The sequence below is a fragment of the Molothrus aeneus genome, chromosome 1 (genome assembly GCF_037042795.1).
Source record: "Molothrus aeneus isolate 106 chromosome 1, BPBGC_Maene_1.0, whole genome shotgun sequence".
Taxonomy (NCBI): domain Eukaryota; kingdom Metazoa; phylum Chordata; class Aves; order Passeriformes; family Icteridae; genus Molothrus; species Molothrus aeneus.
This window is the reverse complement of record NC_089646.1, coordinates 67,423,583-67,445,920: the sequence shown is the minus strand read 5'-3', so window position 1 is coordinate 67,445,920 and position 22,338 is coordinate 67,423,583. Positions and strand designations below refer to the sequence as shown.

The 22,338-nt window shown below is 43.6% G+C and overlaps 1 protein-coding gene and 1 long non-coding RNA gene across 2 annotated transcripts in view; one reads left to right on the top strand and one right to left on the bottom strand.

Moving 5' to 3' along the window:
• RREB1 (ras responsive element binding protein 1) overlaps nucleotides 1–17,854 on the top strand; it is a 62,193-nt gene extending 44,339 nt beyond the window's left edge. Inside the window, exons 8-9 of the mRNA XM_066545347.1 lie at nucleotides 13,125–13,868; nucleotides 15,995–17,854. Coding sequence (XP_066401444.1) covers nucleotides 13,125–13,868; nucleotides 15,995–16,500 — 1,250 coding nt within the window. The 3' untranslated portion in view covers nucleotides 16,501–17,854. The remainder of the gene's footprint in view (nucleotides 1–13,124; nucleotides 13,869–15,994) is intronic.
• A 1,806-nt stretch (nucleotides 17,855–19,660) lies between these two features.
• Nucleotides 19,661–21,968, bottom strand: LOC136562106 (uncharacterized). Its single transcript, XR_010784467.1, has 2 exons — nucleotides 20,777–21,968; nucleotides 19,661–20,456 (listed from the first exon to the last, which is right to left on the bottom strand). It is a non-coding gene; the product is annotated as an uncharacterized lncRNA (long non-coding RNA).
• Nucleotides 21,969–22,338: the final 370 nt, after the last annotated feature.

Sequence of the window (22,338 nt, the reverse complement as noted above, 5' to 3'; positions counted from 1 at the left end):
AACCATTAATAAGCATTTGATTTCAGTGGCATAATTTAGTGTAGCTGGAAAGAGGCTCAGGTTTCAGTTGTTTTGTTATTATTTTCTTGTCTTGAAGGGGAGCATGTTGAGTATTTAATTGTGCCTTACGTGGTTTATTTTTCTGCTTCTGATGGCTGTTTGTTGGCATCAGTAATGATAAAAAAGATCTCTAAAAATGAGAGACAATAAGTGTAGAACTGTGGCAGGAAAATAAAATCATATAGTGCTTAGCATTTTTTTTTTCTTGTGGTGGCTTTTATTTAACAGATCAAAGGAAGATGTGAGAAACTGCTCATCCCTGAGCATTACATAATAGCCTGCCTCTAGGAAAAGTTTCTCCTCAGAGATAGACAACTAAAGGTGGGCACATGCCCTAAGATGTGGAGATGTGTATGGAATCTCTAGCATTGTGCTGCTGTGTAAGTAACCTCAGACCTGGTGTAAACAAAAGGAGGAATTGGGTAGGGAGATTTATTCTAGGTCTGGGGTTATTTTTTGTTCTTCACTATAAAGGAAATACTGCATTGAATGCTGTGCTGATTTGAAGTTCCCTCATTCTTCCACCCACACTGCAATAAAGTAATTAGTAGATTCTCATCCTGCTCTGGAGGGAGAGGGCAAAGCTCTACTTGCTGTTGTGCCCTTCAAAGTCAGTCACAGTTGTTGATATTATTTACTTCATTATGCATCTCAGCTCCTGGCATAAAGAATAAAAATTAGGGATGTTTATAAGAAACATAGGGGATTTGAGTATGGCCTTATAAAAGTTAGCACTTTTTTTGCTGCTTTTTTTTTTTTTTTTTTAAGAAAATGAGGTTTCCTGGAATGACTGTGGTAAAGAGGGAAACCTGAAGAGGTAAAAGAGGTTAGCTAAGGGGTTTAAAGGGAATCTGAGCTGTGGAGCAGTCCCTATTACAGTTTGCTTTGGGTGACACGAGGACATAACTTGAAAGATATCAGTGCAACAGTGAGGCTATTGTTTTCTGGTCCACAGAGACCAAATTATTTCATCTTATTAAGCATACAGTTTACTTTGTGGTGAAGGAGAACGCTTTACTCATATCTCAATTGTTTTCCAACACCCTGGTCTCCAAAAAAAATACATAGTTACTGAAGAACTGTCCATGCGACAGAAGACAATGGAGAAGCTTTTCCCAGACTAAGAGGTTTGACCTGCTTATTGATGGCAGACTTCCAAGGTAGCAGCACTGGTGTAAACCCTTAATGAAGACAGGAAAATTCACTCAGCCATGAATTATACTGGTAAAACTTGTCTCCCTTACAACCACCAGGCTTGGAAGGGGGCACTGTCCTTTTAGAAAGCCTGTGCTAGAATCCCCACGAGGAGAGCAAGCAACTGTGGCTATAACAGGACTAAATCCTCACCACAGATACAGAATTTTGGTGATACTACAGCAGTGGCAGTAATCCACATTCCAGCAGCGATCTGGAATATCTGGCACTGATAATACTGAGCTCTTTTCTAATCATCATCTCGGTGTTGAGAGAGACTTATTGCTGGAGGACCACCCCACACCAAGTTTTGGCTGGCCTTGGGGCATCTGCCTTCAGATGCATGAGTGTTTTCTTTCTAAACTGGTAGTTTCCATCAGCTCCCCTGTGGCAGCAGTGTCCATGGGGCCTGCTGGAGGGGAGGGGGAAAGCTAAGCTGGGAAGGTGGAGGAAATTTTGGCCAGGGAGGTGGTGCCAAAGCAGGCCTGAGGATTGCATTCAGGTGGAGCAAGCCCTGTGTTTTTGTGGTGGGTGTCAGGTGTTGGTAGCATGCAGGGACTTTGGCAGCTCTGTGATAGATGCAGCAGTTTGTTGGCTGTATCTTCTGGATGGGCAAACTGGTTTTCTTGTGGAGAAATTGACAGTGTTGTAGTACAGCACAGTGTTCCTATCCCCACCTATTGCACAGGCAGATAGCTTGTGACTTGTCAGATAGCTCTGTTTTTTAAAATTAGTTAAGAAAAAAATCTATTAGCTAATCTTTGTAAAGAGAAAAAGAGAACTTTATTATTGTCTGTGTTTGATGGCTGCTCCCTGACCTGGGTAGAGAAAGGATGAACAGGTTAACGTGAATGGAATAGATGAAATTCCCAGTGATCTGCTTCCAAACTGCATATGTTGGATATGTGATCCATAGGCAATCACAGCAGGCAAGCTGACTATTTAACACTGCTACAAAAAAAAAACCTAACCCCAAAGCAGTTGTTTGATCTAAAAAGCAGGACCTAGCTCTTCTGTGTCAGTTTGGAGAAAAGTTGTTATGGAGGTAATTCATGTAAGTGGTCTAAGTTAGGATGGGGAAAAGGTGTATCATTCTGAGCATTTAAGTGCTATCTGTATATTATGAGTTTTGAACTGCTGTATCCATACAGATGTAAGAAGGTTTTTGCAAGTCTGTCATTCATGTTCAATAAAATTTCAACACAGAGGCCACCTTCCATGTGGTGTCAAGATCCTATTTCTCCTTTGTGAAAGTGCAAAAATGCACATGCTACCAGTGACCCACATCCCTCATGCAACCAGAAGTGTCTCTCAGGGAAGCTTTTGCCCTGCTGAACCTTGCCTCAACACCACTGTGTGTTTGGTGTTTTTTTTTTTTAAATTCATAAACATTTCCATGAAGAAACATACACCTTCCTCAGTGGCTTTTTATTTTAATGGTGAGCTCACAGGTGGGACACTGGGAATTTGGCATAGCTTGGTTTTATACAGTGCCTAATGCAGTAGCTGTGTTTTGTTTGAACATGCTCGAGCACTTGCTTTTAATACTTTCTTTCTTTTGATGTCTTTAATGTATAATTTACTTTCCTATGTTCAACACAGTTTGCTGCTTTTTTTTTTTTTTTTTTTTTAATTCTCAGAATTGTGACTAAGATGTGCCCTGCAGGTGATGCAGTTGGTTTTGCTCCTTTTTATAGGATGCAGATCAGACTAGGTACGGTATAAAATTACAGTAATGGTTGTTTTTAACCACCAGTTTGTTATAGATAACCTAATCTGTTTGCAAAGAATCTCTTGAGAATATTTTCAGAGGGTTACTGGCAGATCTTATTTGGCCCAAGATTAAATTTTGTAAAAAGCAAGATTTAATGGCAGAGGAGGTTTTTTGATTTTGTTTTGTTTTGCTACAACAACAGGAACAAACCATACAAAGGAATATCTATAAACAAAATAACGGAATAAATAAATAGAAAAGTCTTACATCTAGCCCACGAACTTCAGTGTTTCCTATTGATTGGAGGTCACAAGTCACCAAAAAAAAGGACTTTGAGGCAGTTTTAATCTTTGCTTTTATGATTTAAATCAAAGTAAAATTGTAAACATCTTTATTTTGCAACATTTGTAATTACCATGGTGAATAACGTGTTTCTGCTAGCAGTGGCAGGAGATACCTTGAGGACTGATCTTACATGCTTTGATTATTCAGGTGACCCTTTATACTGAAAAAAACATTCTTCAAAGAGTTGGCTACTATGAAATGTAGGCAGACTAGGCTAGTCCTGCTGTGCTGCTAAACAAAATTTACAGTCAGTCCCAAGTCAGTATTTAGGCACAGATGTATTTTATTACAGGCCATGACTATTCGTATGGAAAAATTTAATAAAAAAATCAAATCACATTGACTTTTTAGGTTACCTTCCAGTGAGTAAATGTATTTTATCAGAAGAGCAGTTGCCTTTAAGGGACAAATACAGAAGGCAGAGAAAACTGCTTTTCCTGAAAATTCTGGTTTTGTGCCTTTAAAGGTGACATTTTTGGAAAGCACTGCAACTTCAGGTGGGAGGATTGGAGTTTGCACAGTAAGTGGAATTTTTGTTTGGGTTTTGAGACCCCCAGCTAGGACATCTGTGTGGAAAGAAGTATATTTTATCTGTTGCAAATATTGGTTTGTATGACAAATATTTGATTGATACAAAGATTTTAAGCACTGAAAATATGAGAAAATTGTGACCTGAGATGCAGGTTGAGTTTCAAGTAATTAATCCTTAGCTAATCCTGTCATTGCATGCTTGAAAAGAAATGTGGAAAGGAATTGGGCTACCGTGAAGCAAAAGGATTTCTCCTTGACTTTGAAGTTTTGTATTTGCATTGTGAATGAAGCCAGATAGAAGTGCAAAAACCAGTGATATTTGTAGCCATAAATTTATGGGTGAATTAGCAGGCATCTAAAAGGAAAGAGTGACTTGAAAGCCTACAAAAAAGCAGTACCGTGATGCATCTAAAAAGTTGTGTTGACACTGGAAGAAAATGAAGAGAAAGAAGCAGCTCCTGAGATGTCTGTGAGATGCAGGGAGTCCCTGGTACGGGTTGAGATGTTAACTAGAACAGAGCCAACTTTCAGAAGATGAAAGTGAAAGAGATACCCACAATGTTGTATCAAAGAGGCTGCTGGCTGTGGCAGGGGGTGGGTGGTGTGCCTGTGTTTTCAGGGGTTTTGGGTGTGAAGTGGAAGGTGTGACAGGAGCTGATCTCCTTTTACAAGTAACTATCCTCTCAATCTGTTTCTTCATCACAAAGATGTCTTGCAGGATTGCTGTCTTCATTGCACTGCATGATCCTGGCTTTTCTTTCAACTTTTCCTGTGCTTAGTCCCTCCCCTGTTCTAGTCATTTAAATGAACTATAGACATGAAAAACTTTCTCCTAAGAAAAATAATTTATTGCTTATTCAACGTATGGGCCTTGATTCCACTGAAGTCAGTGGAGAGATGCCCTGTGGCTTTGATGGAAATTGTGTCCAATTCACATAGGTGATAGGCATTTCCAGAGAGAGCCTGCTGTTGAGGAGCTTGCAGTCAGGATATTGTGGTTGATCACCAAGCAATAGCAGAGGCAAAGGAAGAAAACCAAGGAAGTTTCTTATAACAGAGCAGGATAAATTCATACATTTTATCTTGCGTCAGGCCAGAAGCCCTTCCCCTGTCAGAAAGGTGGTGACATTTCTACCAAATCTAGCAGAATTTCCACAAACCTGGAGTTGCCAGCTGCTACCTGTGAAGAAATGTGCTTATCCCCCAGCCTAAGGAAGAGGATGTTGGATCTTACAATGGTACACACAATTTTTCCCAGCTGTTCAGAACACCAAGGCAAAGTTGTACTTGGTTGGGCTGAACGCTGCAGGCAAGCAAAGCGTAAGAATGTGAGAAGTGCCCTTCCATATTGGAGCAGTGGTACTCTGGTCTCCACTGGTAGCAGGAGGATGTATTCTTTAGTGTGAGCATGTGGACACAGCCACTTCCTCTGGTCTGTTGCTCTTAAAGCTCTATCAGCATCCACAACTGCTTCCTTAGAGTTGCGTGTTTGGAGATGCATCCCTGCCCACTCCCCTTACAACCTGTTTATGGAGCTGCTGTCTGCAGGTCCTTCCAGTTGTTTTCTGAGCCTGCTGATGCAGTCTGATTTTAATTTGGCTGCTGCTGCAGGCCATGTCAGTGATCCTGGAGAGACATCAGCAATGGCTTTGAGTCCTCCTGCCTGGATGTACCTGCCAGTACTGTAGTCAGCATCACAAAGGTACGGCTTAGATTGTTTTACCTTGTGTTAATCTGCACTGAAGCTCGCCTGCCATCATACTGCCCCCTCTGTCTTGTCAGTAGTGAAAGAGGTTGGCTGTCAGATCATGCTAGGCTCCGTTGTAGGCAGGTGAGTGGCATTCAGCCAGAAAGGAGGAGCTGACACAAAACCGAGGGTGAGCACAGTCACTCTGTGCTGACCAAATGGGATGGGTGCAAGAAGGAAGCTCAGCAGATGGTGGTACATGTCCCTTGCCTGAAAACTGCTTGCACAAGGGAGCTGTTGCTCTAAGTTATTCACACCTCCAGTACAGACAGCGTCACTTTGTGTCACTTTGAGCTGGTTTCATGGGAAAATTGTTGGAAGTAGCAAACTTGAAAGCAACAAGGAGTTGGCTCTGCCGGTCAGGGTAGTTAAAATTACAAATGAGTTATTACTCTCAACCTCAGGGTAGCTGCTGATCAGATTGCACAGAGTGTGCACAGGATTTTTCTCTTACATCCCCATGCACCAGTTTGTTTGGGAAAGTCTGCTGTCTTGCCAGCCTCTCTCATCCTTTCTGCTTCTTTTAATACAGCAGGTTGCCTTGCAGTGATTCAAATGTGGTAATACAGGTCTCAGTACTAGTCTGGCTTTGCAATCTGCCGTGCTGGGGACCTGTTACGACATGGTTTGATCTTGCCTATCATGAAGAGACTAAGTTGCTTCGTTACCATGCTAACAGCCTGTAACTTCAGAGGGCTGTAGCATGGTGTCTGCAGTGTCACGTGGGCCCATCCTGCCTATGCAGACAACAGATGGCTACAGCCTGAGAGAGAAAGACTCGTGTTATGACATGATCCCCTCCAAGAACAAAAGTCTGCAGGAAGGGCTCTGAAAGTGCTCACCTCTGACAATTTTCCTGGCAGAATAAAACTGAAATGTTCTACTTGAGTCAACTGAAGACTTTCTTTATAGTCAGAGGAGTCCTAAAGCAGCTCAGCTCTTTGGTGGTGTGGGGAGGCAAGCATTTCTAAAGCTGCTAGACGAGCACTGGTGCAGCACGTAGGGTGGGTAGGACTTGGGTGCAAGGTAGATGTTCTCAGCAGCCGGTGCCGGGCTGGTCAGAGTGGTTCGACCTGCCCCCGGCAGACAGGGCCTTGGGCCATGGTTGGATAACACAAAGCACTTATTGGCAGTACTGGCTCGACCTGTTCCCAACTGTTCATCCCTGCAGCTGTAGCTGACCCAGCTGCCCAAAAAAATTTAAAGGGCAAGGGGAGGGACTGGTAGTCATGAGATCAGTTCCCGGATCTGGCTGGCAGAACAGCCCTAAAGGAGCACATGGATGGAGCTGAGGTGTGGAGCTAGCATCATCTTCTGGGAGGCACTGGGGATAGATGCTGTTGAAATTGGCTTTGTTGTCAGTGCTTTGTGTCTTCAAATAGCAGCTTTAGGCATCGAGGAGGGAGCCCAGTTCCAATAGTGCACACAGTTATAGTTACCACATGCACTTTATAGCACAGCTTAGCGTTTATAACTGGCTTCACCAGGCAGTGGTTAATCTCAGTTCAGAATCATTCAACAGCTTTGGACTTGTGGTCTCCCTCCATTGTCCAAGAAAAAGGAATTTCCAAATCTGTGGAAGTAAACTAAGAATTTGAAACCATGCTAAGTTTAAAATGAGGTGGTTTCTTTGGGTGGGTAAGCAGCATGCTCAGGGCTCACATGCAGAGTCCTTGTGAAGGCTGTCCTTGGAAGTGAGTGGTCATCTGGATTTCACTGTATGCCAGAAGGAAAGGGAATGAAGGGAGATGCTTGGATGGTGTTTGGTCAGCCATAAATGAAGCAAAGCTTTAGGATGAGGTGTAAGACAGGAAGTGCAATTCAATAGAGTGTCAATGGGAACAAGTTTATAGAGGGTTTCTTTTGGTCTTGTTTTAAACCAAAACAAAAACAGGATGGTGGTTTAGAACAGGATTCAGAGATGAGGAGGCTGTGTAAGTGATGGGGCTTGCTCATACCTTTGCTACATGGGGAGGAAGGGAATGGTCTAAAGTGCCTGAAGCAAACTGAGGGCATTTCCCCCAGCTCACAGCAGTCAGATCAGCAGAGAGCTGTCCCGGCAGAGAGGCATAGAAGGAAAATGTGGAGCAGCTTAATTAATTGCCCACTTTCGTCATGTTAAAGCAGCCCTGCCTTTGTCTCCTTAGGGCTGTCTTAATGCTCCCCTCTTGCAATAAAATACAGTTGACAGAGATGTAGGATAGGAATGGGGTAAGGGATTATCTCTTACATAATGGAGAAAGAGAACTTAATAAGGAAAGATCCCTTTCGTAAAGAGACTTGCCCCTGATGTGAGAGGGTCGAACACAACTGCTCTGTGTTAACTAGACAAATATTTACAAAGTATACTCAACAGTGAATTTTCTGATTAGCATTTAGCAGAATTCATCTTTGCTCTAGATATCTGCACACTGTGATCCCTCCAGAAATCATGTGAGCCCTGGGTATAGTGGGGGACTTTTTCCAAACTGTTGTAGCTGTCTGTACCTCTGAACTACATTTGTGGGTATTTCTTAGAGGACAAAGGGCTTGAAATCGTGTTTTTAGTGTCAGGCAAAGTTTAACAGCTGCTCTAGAGCCAGAGCCCAGGGTAAAGCAAGAGTCATTTGCTGCTGGGGTTAGCCTGAGTGCTAGAGCTGTTGTATGAAGGTACTGAGGAGATGATGTATAGCCTGCTGGCTGTATTGGCAGCTCTACATCAGACTGCCTTTCTGCTGAATGGTGCAATCCATCATAAGCTCATAGTGTGGGCTTTGCCCCTGCTACCTTAAATGCAGATTTCCCCATGGTAGGTGCAGTCAGAGCTAATCCTGAAAACTTTTCATTATGACTTCAGCTGCTCTGTTAAAGGTACTGGGGAATCATAGTGTGTGTTAAAGACAGAAAGTGTTTTTTCCCAGAATTGTTTTTCTTTTTCCCTAGACATATTCAGTTTCATTTACTGTAAATAGTCCTTTTCTAGCTTGAATATTTTCATTTCACAAGGCATGAAGACACAGTCGAAGCTCTCTCAACCGTGTGAGGGATGATTAAATATTTAACTTGAGTGTTGCAGGTGATGTAATGAAGATGGCTGAATTTTATTATTTAGAATGTTTACAATCAAAATGGATGAAGATAACACCCAAAATTTTTCAAGTGGGTTCTCTGGGTTTAAAAGATGTTCTCCAGTTCACGAGTGGAAGTAGAAGCAGCATTGTGTGTGTGAGTCCAAAAAATCCCAAATTTACTAGAACTGCTACCACCTAGTGGTGGCTGCCTCTATTGTAAAATATAAAACAAGCTGGGGTTATTTCAGTTAATGTAGGGAAGATAGTAAATCATCAGCTCATCTGACTGATAATGCCAACTGCTTGTACCATATCCATTTCCAGTGGTCTGTTTACTCCAATTTTGAGGATTATTTATCTAATGGGTTTTCTAACTCTTCTCTTGGGATGTTAGGAATGTTTGTCAATAAATACTTGCTTTAGCACCAAAATGTTTTTCATTACCTCCTGTTTTGTCTACTAACTTTGAAGTGTCTCAAGCTCTACTCTCTATTCCACCATAGTTCCAGGAAAAAATAAAACCATGTACAAAAAGAATCATGCCAGCAAGCTCCCCACATTGATCTGTATCTCCTCTTTCATCTGAAATTTTTCACATTTGGTGTCCCTCTTCATAATTTGGTTTGCATATGTAGGGAAGCAGTTCCCTCTTCTTTCTTGCCACCAATAAAAGATGAAGTGGATTCTTCTGACTGGGCTGACAAAAGACTGCTACTTGATTTGTAAATAGACTTTAGCAAAGCAGTCTTGTCTTTCCACAGTTTGAAGGAAAAATGATTTTGGCTACATCTATATAGTGGTTTCTTTCATGCAGGCGGAAAAGTTTTTGGATTCTCAGATGGCTTCCTTGAGGTTTAGCTTATGAATACATCTCATGAGAAGTTTTTTTTTTCCCAGGAGCTGACGAGGCAGCAGCTGAGTTACCAGTGGTTTTTTTGTCACCTTCTTCCCTATGTCCGTACTTCCCTGCTCTTCTCCTCTTTCTTCCTTATCCCGCACATCTTTTTTGACTCTGGTGTCAGAATTGAGATCTTCAGATAGTGTCACCTTCTCCTCTTCATTTTGGGGGAGTGACACACTGGTTGCACATGACAAGGTGTACGTGTGCTGCTCCCATGGTTGCTGAAGAAGTGGCAGTGGGTGGAAGCCTTGAGAAGTGGATTTCGCTGCTCTTGTCCTCTTGATTCACCAAGTGTAAATTCTGTGGGATAACAAGTGGACTGGAAAGCATTTTACAGCCTCAGTAAGTGAAAAATGGGAGAGGGGCAAAAGAAACAGCAGGCCTTTCCTGTGCATCCTGTTTCTTTCACTGCCTGGAATCGAGTGACTGCTCTGCAACATAAATCAGCCAAATTCTGGAGATGGGAATTATCCATGTGAGAGGAGCTCTGTCTTGTTGGAGGGATGTTTGCCCAGATTTGAAGGCTCAGTCAAAATCCTCCTCCTTGTGTAAGATAGAAGCCTGCTGGAGCTGTGTGGCCAGCAGGGTTTCTGTTGCTACAGTGGGCATGTAAGAAGGCAGAAAACAGTAGTGCAGGCCAGGCCTAACCTCTGCTGGAGTGGATGAAGCAGCTGCCAGTGCAAGACTACCCTTGCAGCCATTTCTTGCACTGCAGGAGAAGTCTCACACTGGACCTGGCCAATTGTCTTCACAACCATTGTGTTTACCACACACCTTCACAGCTTCCCTGCTGCTATTCCAGTTCATCAGAGGCAGAACTGGGCTGATTCTCACCCATCCCCAATAACCAGGATTTGTGCAAAGCAGCTCACTTTTTCACCAGCTGCAGAACCAACTGCACAGGTTGGACATAACCACAGAGCAGCTCAGCTAGTCAGGAACTGCTGCTTTACGTGAGGTACATGCATGAAGTTTCCTAAGGGGCCTGTGAAACTCCTTCTTGACAAGGAAAAGGGCAGGTGTGGTTTGTGCAGGGGAGAAGGAAGAGCCCTCCCCCAAGCATGTACATGTGTCAGCATATCTCTGGCTATGTCACCACCTGAGCTTTGAATGTTCCTTCAGGGCTGCCTGGCCCAGAGGAGCTTCAGAAGAGAAAGCCTCTGTACATTTGTGTTCCTAGGATCTGGAGTGGGCTTTGCCCTTTGTGAAGGCACATTGTTTAAACTTAAGTGTTTGTTTTTCTTTATGTAGACCTCATCTGTTTGCCTATGCCAGTACATCACTTACCTGTGGACCACCTATCCCTTGAAGTGTTTTTCTCTTGTGCACCAGAAAATGTAGTTGTAGGCCACACGTGCAAGAACAGAATAACAGCTTGGAAGAGGCCCAGGGCACAGAGGAGAGGAAAGAAGGAGATAGAATTCAAGTACAATTCACTGAAGAATGAGTATACTGAGAATATACTGAAGAATGAGTAAGAAAAATGATCTATTTTTCCAAATACTAGAAGCAGAAGAAGAAAAAGTTCTGGAAAAATTGGAAAATCATGAATGATGTATGTCATTGAATGTTGAAGTTGGAACTTCTGTATTAAGAGACATAATGGTTTTGGCTTGCTCTTACCTTGAGTGCCACCCATGCACATTCTCCTCACTCACCTTGCTTCTGATGTTTCATGTTGAAAAACAGGAAAGAAATCTCCCTCTGCATCCACTGTTTTCTGTTTGGTCAATAAAGAGTTACAGAACATCCCTCTGGGTATGATTAAGAGGAGCTTTTTCCCATCTTGGTTTCCTTGTGCTCTTCACTCATCTCCATCCTAACAGAGCTCACATGGTTTCCTGCCCCTCTCCCTAATGAACCCCCTCTGTGCTGTGCTGTGCTGTGCTGTGCTGGCAGCCTTTCTTCAGCCCAACACACATCCATCCCATCAGGGGAGCATTTCCTGACCTCACAGGGGATGAGACAGGGCAGCCCACGTCTGCTTTCAGACGTCCCCATCCTCACATTCTGTGGCCTTACACACAGATTAGGGCTTGCTTGCGTGTTCTAACGGGCAGATAATTAGATGAGCAATGAACTTTGTGTAATCCACTGTCTGTGTAAACAGATCTGTTCTGATTAAAAGGTGAGATTACTTTTTGTGATAGGTCACTTCTCCCCCTTAAACTCCCCCAAGAAAAAGCATACCAAGAATTGCACACTATTAAGTGATCATTCACTATCACCAGAAACACTGCTTCACTTTGACATTTGTTTAGTGGCCATTTATTATCACTAGTGAGAGGAGATGGGCCCAGTGCAAATCATGTTGCAAGACTACATTCAAACTAATATGTGCCTGAGAACCATCTTCTTATCTTCTGTTTTTACTCCTTGCTTAGGGAAAAAGCCTGTAATAGAAAATCTGGGCAGTTTGGAGACAAGCACATGTTGTACTGTGTCAAACAGAGAGCTTGCACTGCTCTCCTAGAGTTTCTAAATCCCTGGAGTTACTCAGCAGCTATCGTTCTTGAAGATGAATGTTGAAATGCTGGCTGGGTTGTGGGCTCCTTTTGCTGCTTGCTGTCAATAGGCAGGAGGCGGGGTGCAGGACTTAAAGGAAAGTTTCAGCTTTCAGAAAGCACCACTTGCGAACTTCGTGTCCTGGAACAATTCTTGGGAAGTGGCACTGGGGATGCAGTTACATCAGCAGCAGCTTTGGCCTCCAGAGCCTGACCAGCTTATTTCCTATTTACTAATGCACTATTTGTGTGGAGCTTGGAAGGAGAACAGCTCCAGCCCTCTGTTCTCCTTAAGCACCTTACCTGTTTCAGTTTTTTGGACATTTGTTACATCTTTAGCAACATTAATGCGGCAGACAGGTAAGTAAGCAGAGGACACCATTAAGGACCACATCTTAGGTAATTTTTGTCTTCTTGTGAGGTAACTGTGAAACAGCAAAGCCTGTTATGTTTTGATTCCAAGTGGCATATCGAAGACTCAGGTGTGGACAAACTTACACATCTTCCACTTTCATGGTGTATACCCAATTTTTTAAGCTAACTTTTGTGTTACTGTCTGCACTAAGTATTCACATTTAGTTGTACCAGGTGGTTGCATGAGGCCTTTACATTTCCTTGGAAAAACATTTCTTGCTACACAAAAATTAGTTTGATAAATATGTGGGTTGCATATTATTTCAGTCTGTGTTCATGTTTTTCATACACAAGTTTATTAGTAATACATCCATGTGCCTCTGGAATGGTCTATTTGTAATAGTGACCTCAGCTCTTCTTCGGTGTCTCAGCATATTGTGTTCTCTGGTTAAAAGTGATTATATTAAAAATTATTGCAGGAAGCTGCTGAGTTTGTGAGTCTGTTTTGGAAAAGAAAGCATTTTGTGAAAGAGTTTGTATCATCTTGTTAATTGGGTTCTGTGGTATTTTCATCTCTTTTCAGCTGTAAGTTGCTGGCCTAGGTCATAGACAAGAGAAATAGATGTTGGGATGCTTGATCAGAAACGATGCTCCTGGGTCCCTGTGCAGACTCACTGCTGGTAGTTGGGAATCCCACTGAAAGTTTCTCTGTGTTTCCTTGCAGAGAGCCAGGCGGATGCAGAGGCACTAGCTACAGGAAACAAAGCCTTGAACCTGAGCTGTGGGGAGAAGGAGCAGTCAGAGGAAATGACAGAGCTGCCAGAGAGTGAGCACGGCCCCAAGGAGGAGCAGAAAGCCGATTCCCTTCTGGCAGAAGAGGATGCTGAAGAAAAAGTGGATGGATATGAAGAGGGCCCTGAGGAAGATTCTGTAAGTAACAAAAGTCTTGACCTCAATTTTGCCAGCAAATTAATGGACTTCAAGCTGGCAGAGAGTGACCAGAGTGCAGGCAGCAGTTCTCAGACTGAAAGGAAACATGCCTGTGACATTTGTGGCAAAACCTTCAAGTTTGCTGGCACTCTTAGCCGTCACAAAAAGGCCCACATTCGTGAGGACAGAAAGGATGAAAGGAGCAGTGAGGATGAAAGCAAAAGCATTCAGGATGATGCAGGAGCTCCCTCGATGCATGACTCTGGTCTTGAGCAGGAAGAGTCTCCGTTGGACTTGAAGGTAGTGGAGTCTCCTGTGGACTTTGAGGCAACAGGAAAGGAGAATGAAGAGAGCGAAAGCATCTCTGAGGGGGAAGGCACAGAGAGAAAGTCCACTGAGAAGAGCAGTGATGACAAACCAAAGACTGATGGGGCTAAGAGTACTGCAAAAGCAGACAAAAGAAAGAAAGTCTGTACTGTGTGCAACAAGCGTTTCTGGTCTCTGCAAGATCTGACGCGACATATGCGGTCTCATACAGGTAAGAGGAGGCTTGAGGGCAGAACAGACCATGAGGTGTCCCACCAGACTGAGGTGTCTGCTCTGGAGGTGCACGGTTGCTGCCGGCACTTGAGGTTGGAGACACTGCTTTTAGTCCTAAAGGTATCATCTGCAAGGTGTCTTCTCTGCCCCAGTCCCCCATGCTGCATAAAAAGCCTATGGAGGGAGCAAGAATTGCAGCCACTGCTTTATTTTCAACTCCCAAACTCTTTTCCCCATGATTGCTTGCAGAGTTCAGAGGTTAGGGCAAGTGTGGAGATCCCTGGGCATCTTCTGACTCCTTTCTTGCCATGCGTCTGTGGCTTTACTTCTTCCCAATATTTGACCAGCAGTGGAGAAACTGTATCAATGAGACCTAACCTCTGAGTCAAAGTTTAGAGAGAGAGAGAGAGAAAGAGTTTGGTTTTGTCTGATCATCTGAGCCTAATATGGGTAACATGCTGATGATGTGTGCGACCTGCTGCTTGGGTGCAAGGCAGAGATTCAGTGGTCACTTGGGCAGGGAAGGTGGAACACTGGTAGTGAAACACTTGCCCAGTGACTTGACTGGGCAGTGGGATTGCTTTATGTGATAGGCAGATTGCAGCAGTGCCTTGCAAATGAGATGAAGCCATGAACCAGCTCAAAGGTGAATTAATCATTCATCCTTATTAATTATGTATTTTACCTGCCAGCAAGCTGCTCTGACATGGGAAAACTGGTCCATTTTGACATTTTGTGTCTTTTGAAGGTTCTCTCTGCTGAAGACAAGATCTTTGCCATTGACAAAATATTTGTGTTGTAATTTACAGCGATTTTTAGAAAACTACACCAGAGAGTAATGCCTGAATAGCTTCAACCCTTCTAAAACATAAATATTCACCTATTGAGTGCAAAACTGACCTGTTTTCTTCTGCCACTGAGCCACAAGTGAAACATGACAGGTCCCTTTCTAGAGCCTATTTTCATTCAAGTGCAGAAGCTTCAGGAAAATGCTGATATCCAAAGTACTGAGCTTTACCTCCATGGACCATGTGTGCCCATGGACATTTCCATACTCTCTGTTTTAATTGTTTTCATTGCCTGCTGGGTTATTGTGGGCTTTGTCAATATGTTTTTTTCCTGTTTGTTTCTCTTTCTTATTTGACACTTGAAGGATGTTTTAACATAGAATAGGTGTGGAACAGGAACCTGGCACAGTGCTTTCTTCAAATTCATAAATGTAACTATGGCCTACCCCTACTGTCAGATACACATATTTTCAGCTGAGGAATTTGCACCAATGCTGTGGGTTGACTCTTCTCCTTGTCTCCTTCCCACTTGTTCAACTATATTGACAAAATACTGTAAGGTTGCACATTCCTTATATTTCAGTTTTAATGTGTGAGGTTTAGTAAAGATACCTGTAGGGTTTTGGGATTTGTTTACTCAGAAGAGGAACATTTGGGACACACTGAAGTGTGCAAGAAACCTCTGCCTGCCTACTGCGTGTCTCAGTCTGATGCTTATTGGCACAAGATGGTGTCTTGATGGAACTGCAGCACTGAAAAGTCTTTAAGAGGCACACTTGGAAAAGGAGGACAGGTTGGGGTGGGACTTTTGTTTCTTCAGGGCAGACAGCACCTTGGGGCAGTGTGCGTGGTTTGTATTTTGGGAGAATTTTGTCTGTGGGGCTGTGGTTGCTTTGTTTTCCAATGAGTTCTTGCTGAGGAAAGTATTCTCTCTCTCCACATGTGTCTGGGGCTGACCTGCATCTGGGAGTCCACGTGGTGGGCTGATTTCATAAAGGTTTTTGAGTTCCAGAGATCGACTGTAAACTTTTTCCAGAAAAGTTGCTGACTAAATTAGGCAGGATGCTGGTGAGCACCTGGTGCTTACAGCCTTCCTCCCTCCTCAGTGCAGGCCTCGCCAAGCTCGTAGACAGTTCAATGCTCCATTTGTGCCGTGGGCATTTACCTGTATTCCTGCTTGCACTCCATCAGCTAGTTTGCTAGTACAGAAGCAAATAATCTGCATAAATGTTCAATTTATGAATTTCCAAAGTGCAAAGTGTTTCATGCTGCTTGAAACAAGAGGGAGGTGCATGTGTGACCTCACAGCTGACTTTGTGTTGTCATTCTCTTCCAGGTGAGCGACCTTACAAGTGTCAAACCTGCGAACGGACCTTCACTCTGAAGCACAGCCTGGTCCGTCACCAGCGCATCCACCAGAAAGTCAAAAATGCCCGAAACCATGGGAAGGAGAGCGACAAGGAGGAGACGCAGTCGCGGTGTGGAGAAGACAGCGAGAACGAGTCCAGCCACAGCGGCACCAACCCCATCTCCGAAAGCGAGTGCGACTCCGCCGGGGGCGTCGGTAGCCACTCGTCCCTGGCGGGGAGCCGGAGCGAGCCCCTGGCCGGCACGGTCACGGACTCCCCCTGCGGAGAGGAGAGGAGCGGCACTTGCCTCGCCGAGCCCGCCAAGAGCGTGCAGAAACACGCGGCAAAGGACCAGGAACCGCGGGGCAGCTCCGAGCACGAGAGGCCCTCGGGTTTCATCCAAGACTTGCTGGAGATGCACAACGCTCCGTCTCCCATGAATCACATCCTGGCCTCTGCCGACAGCGCGCCTCAGCTCTTGGGGGTGGAATGACTTGCTTGGAGGTTGGACCCGTCTCAGCAGGCAAACTGAAGCCAGCAGAGCAAGGTTTCTGGAGTCTGGTTTTGGAAGAGCGACCTTACAGCTATGGGGAAGAGTATGGCAGACTGGACGTGGTGCCATATGCCTTTCAGTATAATAATGCAAGAGACTACAGTATATACTGATTTGAGTGCCTTACTACTTTATTAGATCTTTTGGTATTATAGATTTTTTTCAAAAATGATTTTAATATTTTAAAGAATTATTTGGAGAGGACCCTTTTTCATTTAAGCATTAATGTTACCTTTTGTATTGGTGTGCGTGAGCTTGTTCTTGTATATCTGTGATAGTCGCTGTGTTTGTTCTCTGAGCTGGAAATGGGGCAGTGGGGTGGGAGGCCCTTGGATACCATAGCCAATAACTGGAAGAAAAATGATGTGAATTTCATATGAAATAGTCAGAGGAGATGTCGAGGAGACGTTGATTTATTGTTTTTTTTTCTCAGTAGATGTTCTTGCATTTGCCACATGGTGGAGCATTAAGCCTGTTCCAGGCACGAACAACGTGGCAGTTGAAGGTGTTCAAAGTGGTTCAAGCCAAAAGCAGGAAACACAAATTAATTTCAACCTCATGCTTGTTTCCACTTTTCAGCATTAGAAGTGTCTTCTAAATCCTAGGGGTTTTTTCTGGCCCTCACGGACTGAGCGTGTATACAGAGAAGAGTTACATAGCAACGTAACCTATGGAAATTATGCACCCGCTGTTACATATGTTTGATTTGCTTCAGTATATTATTATTATTATTATTTTATTATTATTTTATAAATCCATCAGTTCGCTTGTCTCTGCAGTCAGCAGAAGCCAATGGGCAATATTTGCCCACGGAGATGCGTAGCGCAGCTTGGATCCCGTCTCGGAGTGTTCTTGACTCATCAGCTTTCACCAGCTCCTCCTCCTCCTCCTCCTCCTGTTGTTGCAGCTCTTCTACTGTACTTTACATGAACCCCTTCCTCCGACCGGAGCGTCCCGTGGAGGCCGGCGAGGTACCGTGCCTGTGCGGGGCACATCTCCCTCCTTCCCTCCCTCCCTCCCTCCCTCCCTCCCTCGCGGTGGGCACGGGCGGCAGCGGAGCCCCGGCTGCGGGAGCGGAGCACCGGGAGAGGGGCACCGCCAGTGCCGCAGTGACCTCGCTGCCCTCACCTCGGTGACGGGCACTCACTCACAGAGCAAAGTTATCCCGTCTTCCAGTGGAAAGCAAGAGAGAAATGCGAGCCTTACCCTCGTCTTGCTTCTGTCGTGTTCTAAGAGCAAGAAAATACTACTGGTGATAAAACTACAGATATACGACATGTTAAAAATAAATAAAATTAATTTAAAATAAAAAAAAAAAAGAAATAAATTCTTCCTGAGATTTTGGGGTTGATGCTTGAAGACTTGAGGTGTGTGTCTAAATTTCATATCAGTAATTTAACCCCTTTAATGCTGGCAGCTGGAATTTCTCCATTTGGCTCCTGTTGCCGGCAACAGGTGACAGACACTCCAGCCTCCAATATTGAAGGGGTTAAACGAAATGTATCCTACTGTAGCTGCGCATTTTTAGGAGTGCCCAGCATTTTTGTTGTTCTTGTCGTTGTTGTCGTTATTGTTGTTTGTTAATTGTCCTTCAGTCATGACCTCTGGGACAGACAGAGCCATAATAGCATTGCCGGAGCCTCACTGTGCTATTCCACCACTGCAGCCCCCCAGCCCAGCCCAGCCCGCACTGTGACCCTCCCTCCTTCCCACCACAGAATCGCTTTTCCTGCTCTCACCAGACATGGAGGAAGTGGGCCTCGGACCCAGTCTATATTATATAATATATATATCTATATATATCTATATATTAAAAATTCTCTGAAAAATTTCTGGAGACTGAAATCTCACTGTCCAGAATTCAAAGGAAGAGAAACATTCTTGAGTAATATTCTTGCAAATAGAATAAGAAAAAATGGTTGAGGTATATGTGATTTCTATTTTTTTTTTTTTTGTGTTTTGTGGGGTTTTTTTTTAATTTTTAAATAGGGATGTTTGAACCAGTTCAGAAACGAAGCTAACGCCAGATATAGATAAATCAATCACAACCAATGATTCATTTGAAACTCTACCCAGGTGCATTCTACTTAATTAAAACCAGTTCACGCATCCCTTAAATTGTTATTGCTATTATAATTATAATAATAATTATTATTATTATTATTTTGGGTATTTTTTTGTTTTTGTAATTTTTTGTTTGTTTATTTTGGGGTTGTTGTTTTGTTGGTTTGTTTTGGTTTGTTGTTTTTTTTTTTTTGCAACTCTCCACACTAAACTGCGCAATACTGTGGGGGAGAAGCCATTACTAAACTATATGCTGCAGAACAATGTAGCAAGTAATTAATTCCCAGCAGCCTGCCGGGACATCTGCTAGCAATAATCACTATTGATTTAAAGCTTTATTTAGCATTTATCTATATCCTAGTAGAGTATAAGGTCTTGCCACATTTTATTGACATTTTTATTAGTTGAGTTTGACTGAGAACTGTTGCTGTTGTTGGGGTTTTTTTTGTTTCCCTTCCTCCCCCAATATTAAACTGTGAAATTTATAATGTGTTTAAACTATGGGTGAATCTTAGGCTTTAGTTTGCATGTTCAGCTAATTTGTCTCTATACGATTTTCGTTTGAATCTTTTTATTTTTTTTCCTCTCTCAGGGCTTTTACAAAAAACAAAAAAACAAAAACAAAACAAAAAGAAAACAAAAAAAATCTTCTAAAATTCTTTTGCCTGAGTTGCAATGGACTTAACATGGAGATAATTCAATCACTACATTAAGCACTTGACTGTGAAAACGCAAAAAAAATAAAGGAAAAAGAAAAAAAAAGAGAGAACCTTGTTTGAGGCTGTTGTGAAATAACTTTAGGGGGCTATGTGACAGTCTGATTCCATTTTCAGAATGATTCATCTTCTCTTTACTCTCTGTGTGTCTCCTTTCTCTCTCTTCTCTCTCCACGAAGGAAGTTTAATCCTAGTGATTTCATCCCATGCAGGAAACAGTAATAAATGTGTAGAATTCATATTTTTCTAAAGGGAACTTAAACTGCTGCTACGAATTGTGTACAAGACTGGTTTATGCCACATGAACAGAGAATCACACATAGTTTTGGTACTTTTATTCCTCTTTTTTCAGTTGTACAGTACTTCCAAATTCAAAATAAAAAGTAAAACTTGTTCTGTATCAAACCATCTAAGCAATAAAATGTTATATTTAAAAATTATAGGTTATTAAATGGGCGTGGCTCTTCTTGTGGGTTTGTGGTGATGCTCTCTGCCTTAGCTCTGCTGGAGGACGACATGCAAGCTGGAGTTTGTCTGTGCCAATGGATCACTGTTTCTCTTCCTTTGATTGATTTGAATTTGGGCTGGAGATGATTGCAGCACTCTGAAAACTCGTGTTCATTTTGACCACCATCTTCTGGTAGCCAGGCCCCTTTGAAATGCTGCTTGTCTCCCAGTGCAATTCCTCAATGCAGCGACTGAAGACAGCAGAAAATGATGATTTTCCTGCATAGGCAGGGTCAGGATTCTTTTTCAATTAATGGTAGCCCCATGGTCACATAGGTGAGCATCCTCTCAGCATGTAGTATACCAGTCACTATTTTATTAATTAAGTAGGTTTCTGCTACAATAGTTTCCTTCTTGCATAAATGGCCGCAAACTCTTCAGGATGTATTCAAAAGCCATGTGCATGTGTCATAAACAGAGACAAATCCTTTGTTTTAGCTTGTCAGAGCTGCCTTAGCTGCATTTTATATGCCTTCCTATAAATAAACCCCATTTCACAGGACAGTGAGCCAAAGAATCATCTGAGTTGTGCATCCAGCTCTCGAGGCCAGAGAATTGCAGTGAAGCAGAGCATCCACATCTTCCTAAGTCCTGCTGCGGTGGTGCTTTCTGGCAGAGAAGTGAACCAGGTTCAGAATGAGAGACAGACTGGGGGGCTGAACTGCTGCTGCTTTCCTCCCTCAAGCCTCCTGCACCTTCCCCATGGAAGTTCAAAATGCCTCACAGCACTTGGTCTGCTAAAGACCTTGGTCCCTCACCCCCAGGAAGGGACAGGTTAAAACAGAAGCATTCAGCCAGCTCAGCCCCAAACCAAGGATATCTGATGAAGTGGAGCTCTGAAGGCTCTCTGGGTGAGCTCATTGGGTGGAAACATCATTTCTGAGGGAGGAAACCTGCAGAAAATAATTTTCCCTCTCCCACCCACTGACCTGAATCGCCTCTCCTCTCGTGAGACTGATGGGAAGCTCGCATCCAAGTGGCCTGGGGACCTGTCAGGAGGTGTAAAATCAAATGGGATGAGTTTATGTGGCTAGGAAGTGATGGTGACTAATAACTTACAAAACAGATGACTTAGAAAGCACTTGGTTCTTGGCCATGGAAGAGTATAATTGCAGCCCTTTTCTCCTTCTACCTCACTTTGACAGCAACTGTTGCTGAGTTGGGAATTCCCCTGCTCTTCCTGCCTTGGACAGGGTAACACCCTGCAGACCAGCTGAACTGTGCTCCTTGCTGGCATTTCCCTTTCCCTCTTCCTGCCTCCACTCCTTCCCACACTAGCACCCATGGCAGTGATAGCTGGAGCTGGCCTGAAACACCAGGTTAGCAGAGGTGGGGAGGTGTCTCCGTGTGCCTCCTGCAACTTGCTGCTTCCTCACCTCATTCCCTAAAGTTTTTTTTCCCACCTTGGCAAGGGTGAAGCTGAACTTAATTCCTGACATGGACAGGGAGAATGGCACAGCCCCTCTTTGAGGCACTGCTGTGCTTCAGGCGTGGAGGCCACATGCTGGCCCAGAGCATTAAAGTTTGGCGAAGACCCAAGTCCTCTGCCACCACAGGGATCCTTGGCAGCAAGGGGCACCAGGAAAGTGGGTTTTTTCCTGCAGTGGGGAGTGTGAAGCTGTGGGGATGGGCAGGAGATAGCAGGATTGGGTGAAAACTTCCCCAAAACAGAATGTGGAGCCTGGTTGGAGCATCTTTTCTTTTTTTTGTTTTCTGCTACTGAAATGCAAACAAGTAACGAGAAAGGAATAAAGTTCCTTGCTTTTCATTATGCAGCTGTCTCAAAGTAGCCAGCATTTGTGAGATGGGAGGGCTGTACACCTACACCAAGATCTTCAGAAAGTGAGTGCAATGAGACGTGATTTGCTGTTGACACTTAACAGTGTTTTGGCCTGTTCTGTTGGAGAAAGCCTTTCTCAAAATTAGTCACAATTCAACTAGCAAAGGCAGCAAGGGGCAAAAGTTTACTTGATATCTTTCCTTCTTCACAAGTCTCCAGTTTGGGGAATCACACATGCCATTTTCTTTCAGCATTTCTGTAGTTATGATTGAAAATGTCACTTTTGGAAACCCTGAAGTTCAGGATTACATGCAAAGGGAGACTCAAGACCTCAGCACAGAATAACCAGCACTTTTTGTACATCAAAGAGGCACCATTTTTCATCACCCACTCTGGCAAAGCAAAAAAAAAAAAAAAAGTATGGAAAAATTGGATTCTTCAATTGGAACATCTCTTAACTGCTGGACTGTGGAAAAAGGGGCCACACCAGGACTTCCCAAAACCTGAGTACTGGAGTAGCCAGCATCAGGAAGGGAAGTGAGTAAAACCTGAACAAGGCACCAGCATCTTTGAGTGTCGTGGGTCAGCTGAGCCCTGCAGCTGAGGAGGAGCTGCACTGAAGTACTTTCCCCCTTTCATCCCCTTCCTTGGCAGTAATTAATGTGCAAGGGAGAGGCTGCATCCACTCTGCAACAGCCAAAGAAGCTGTGA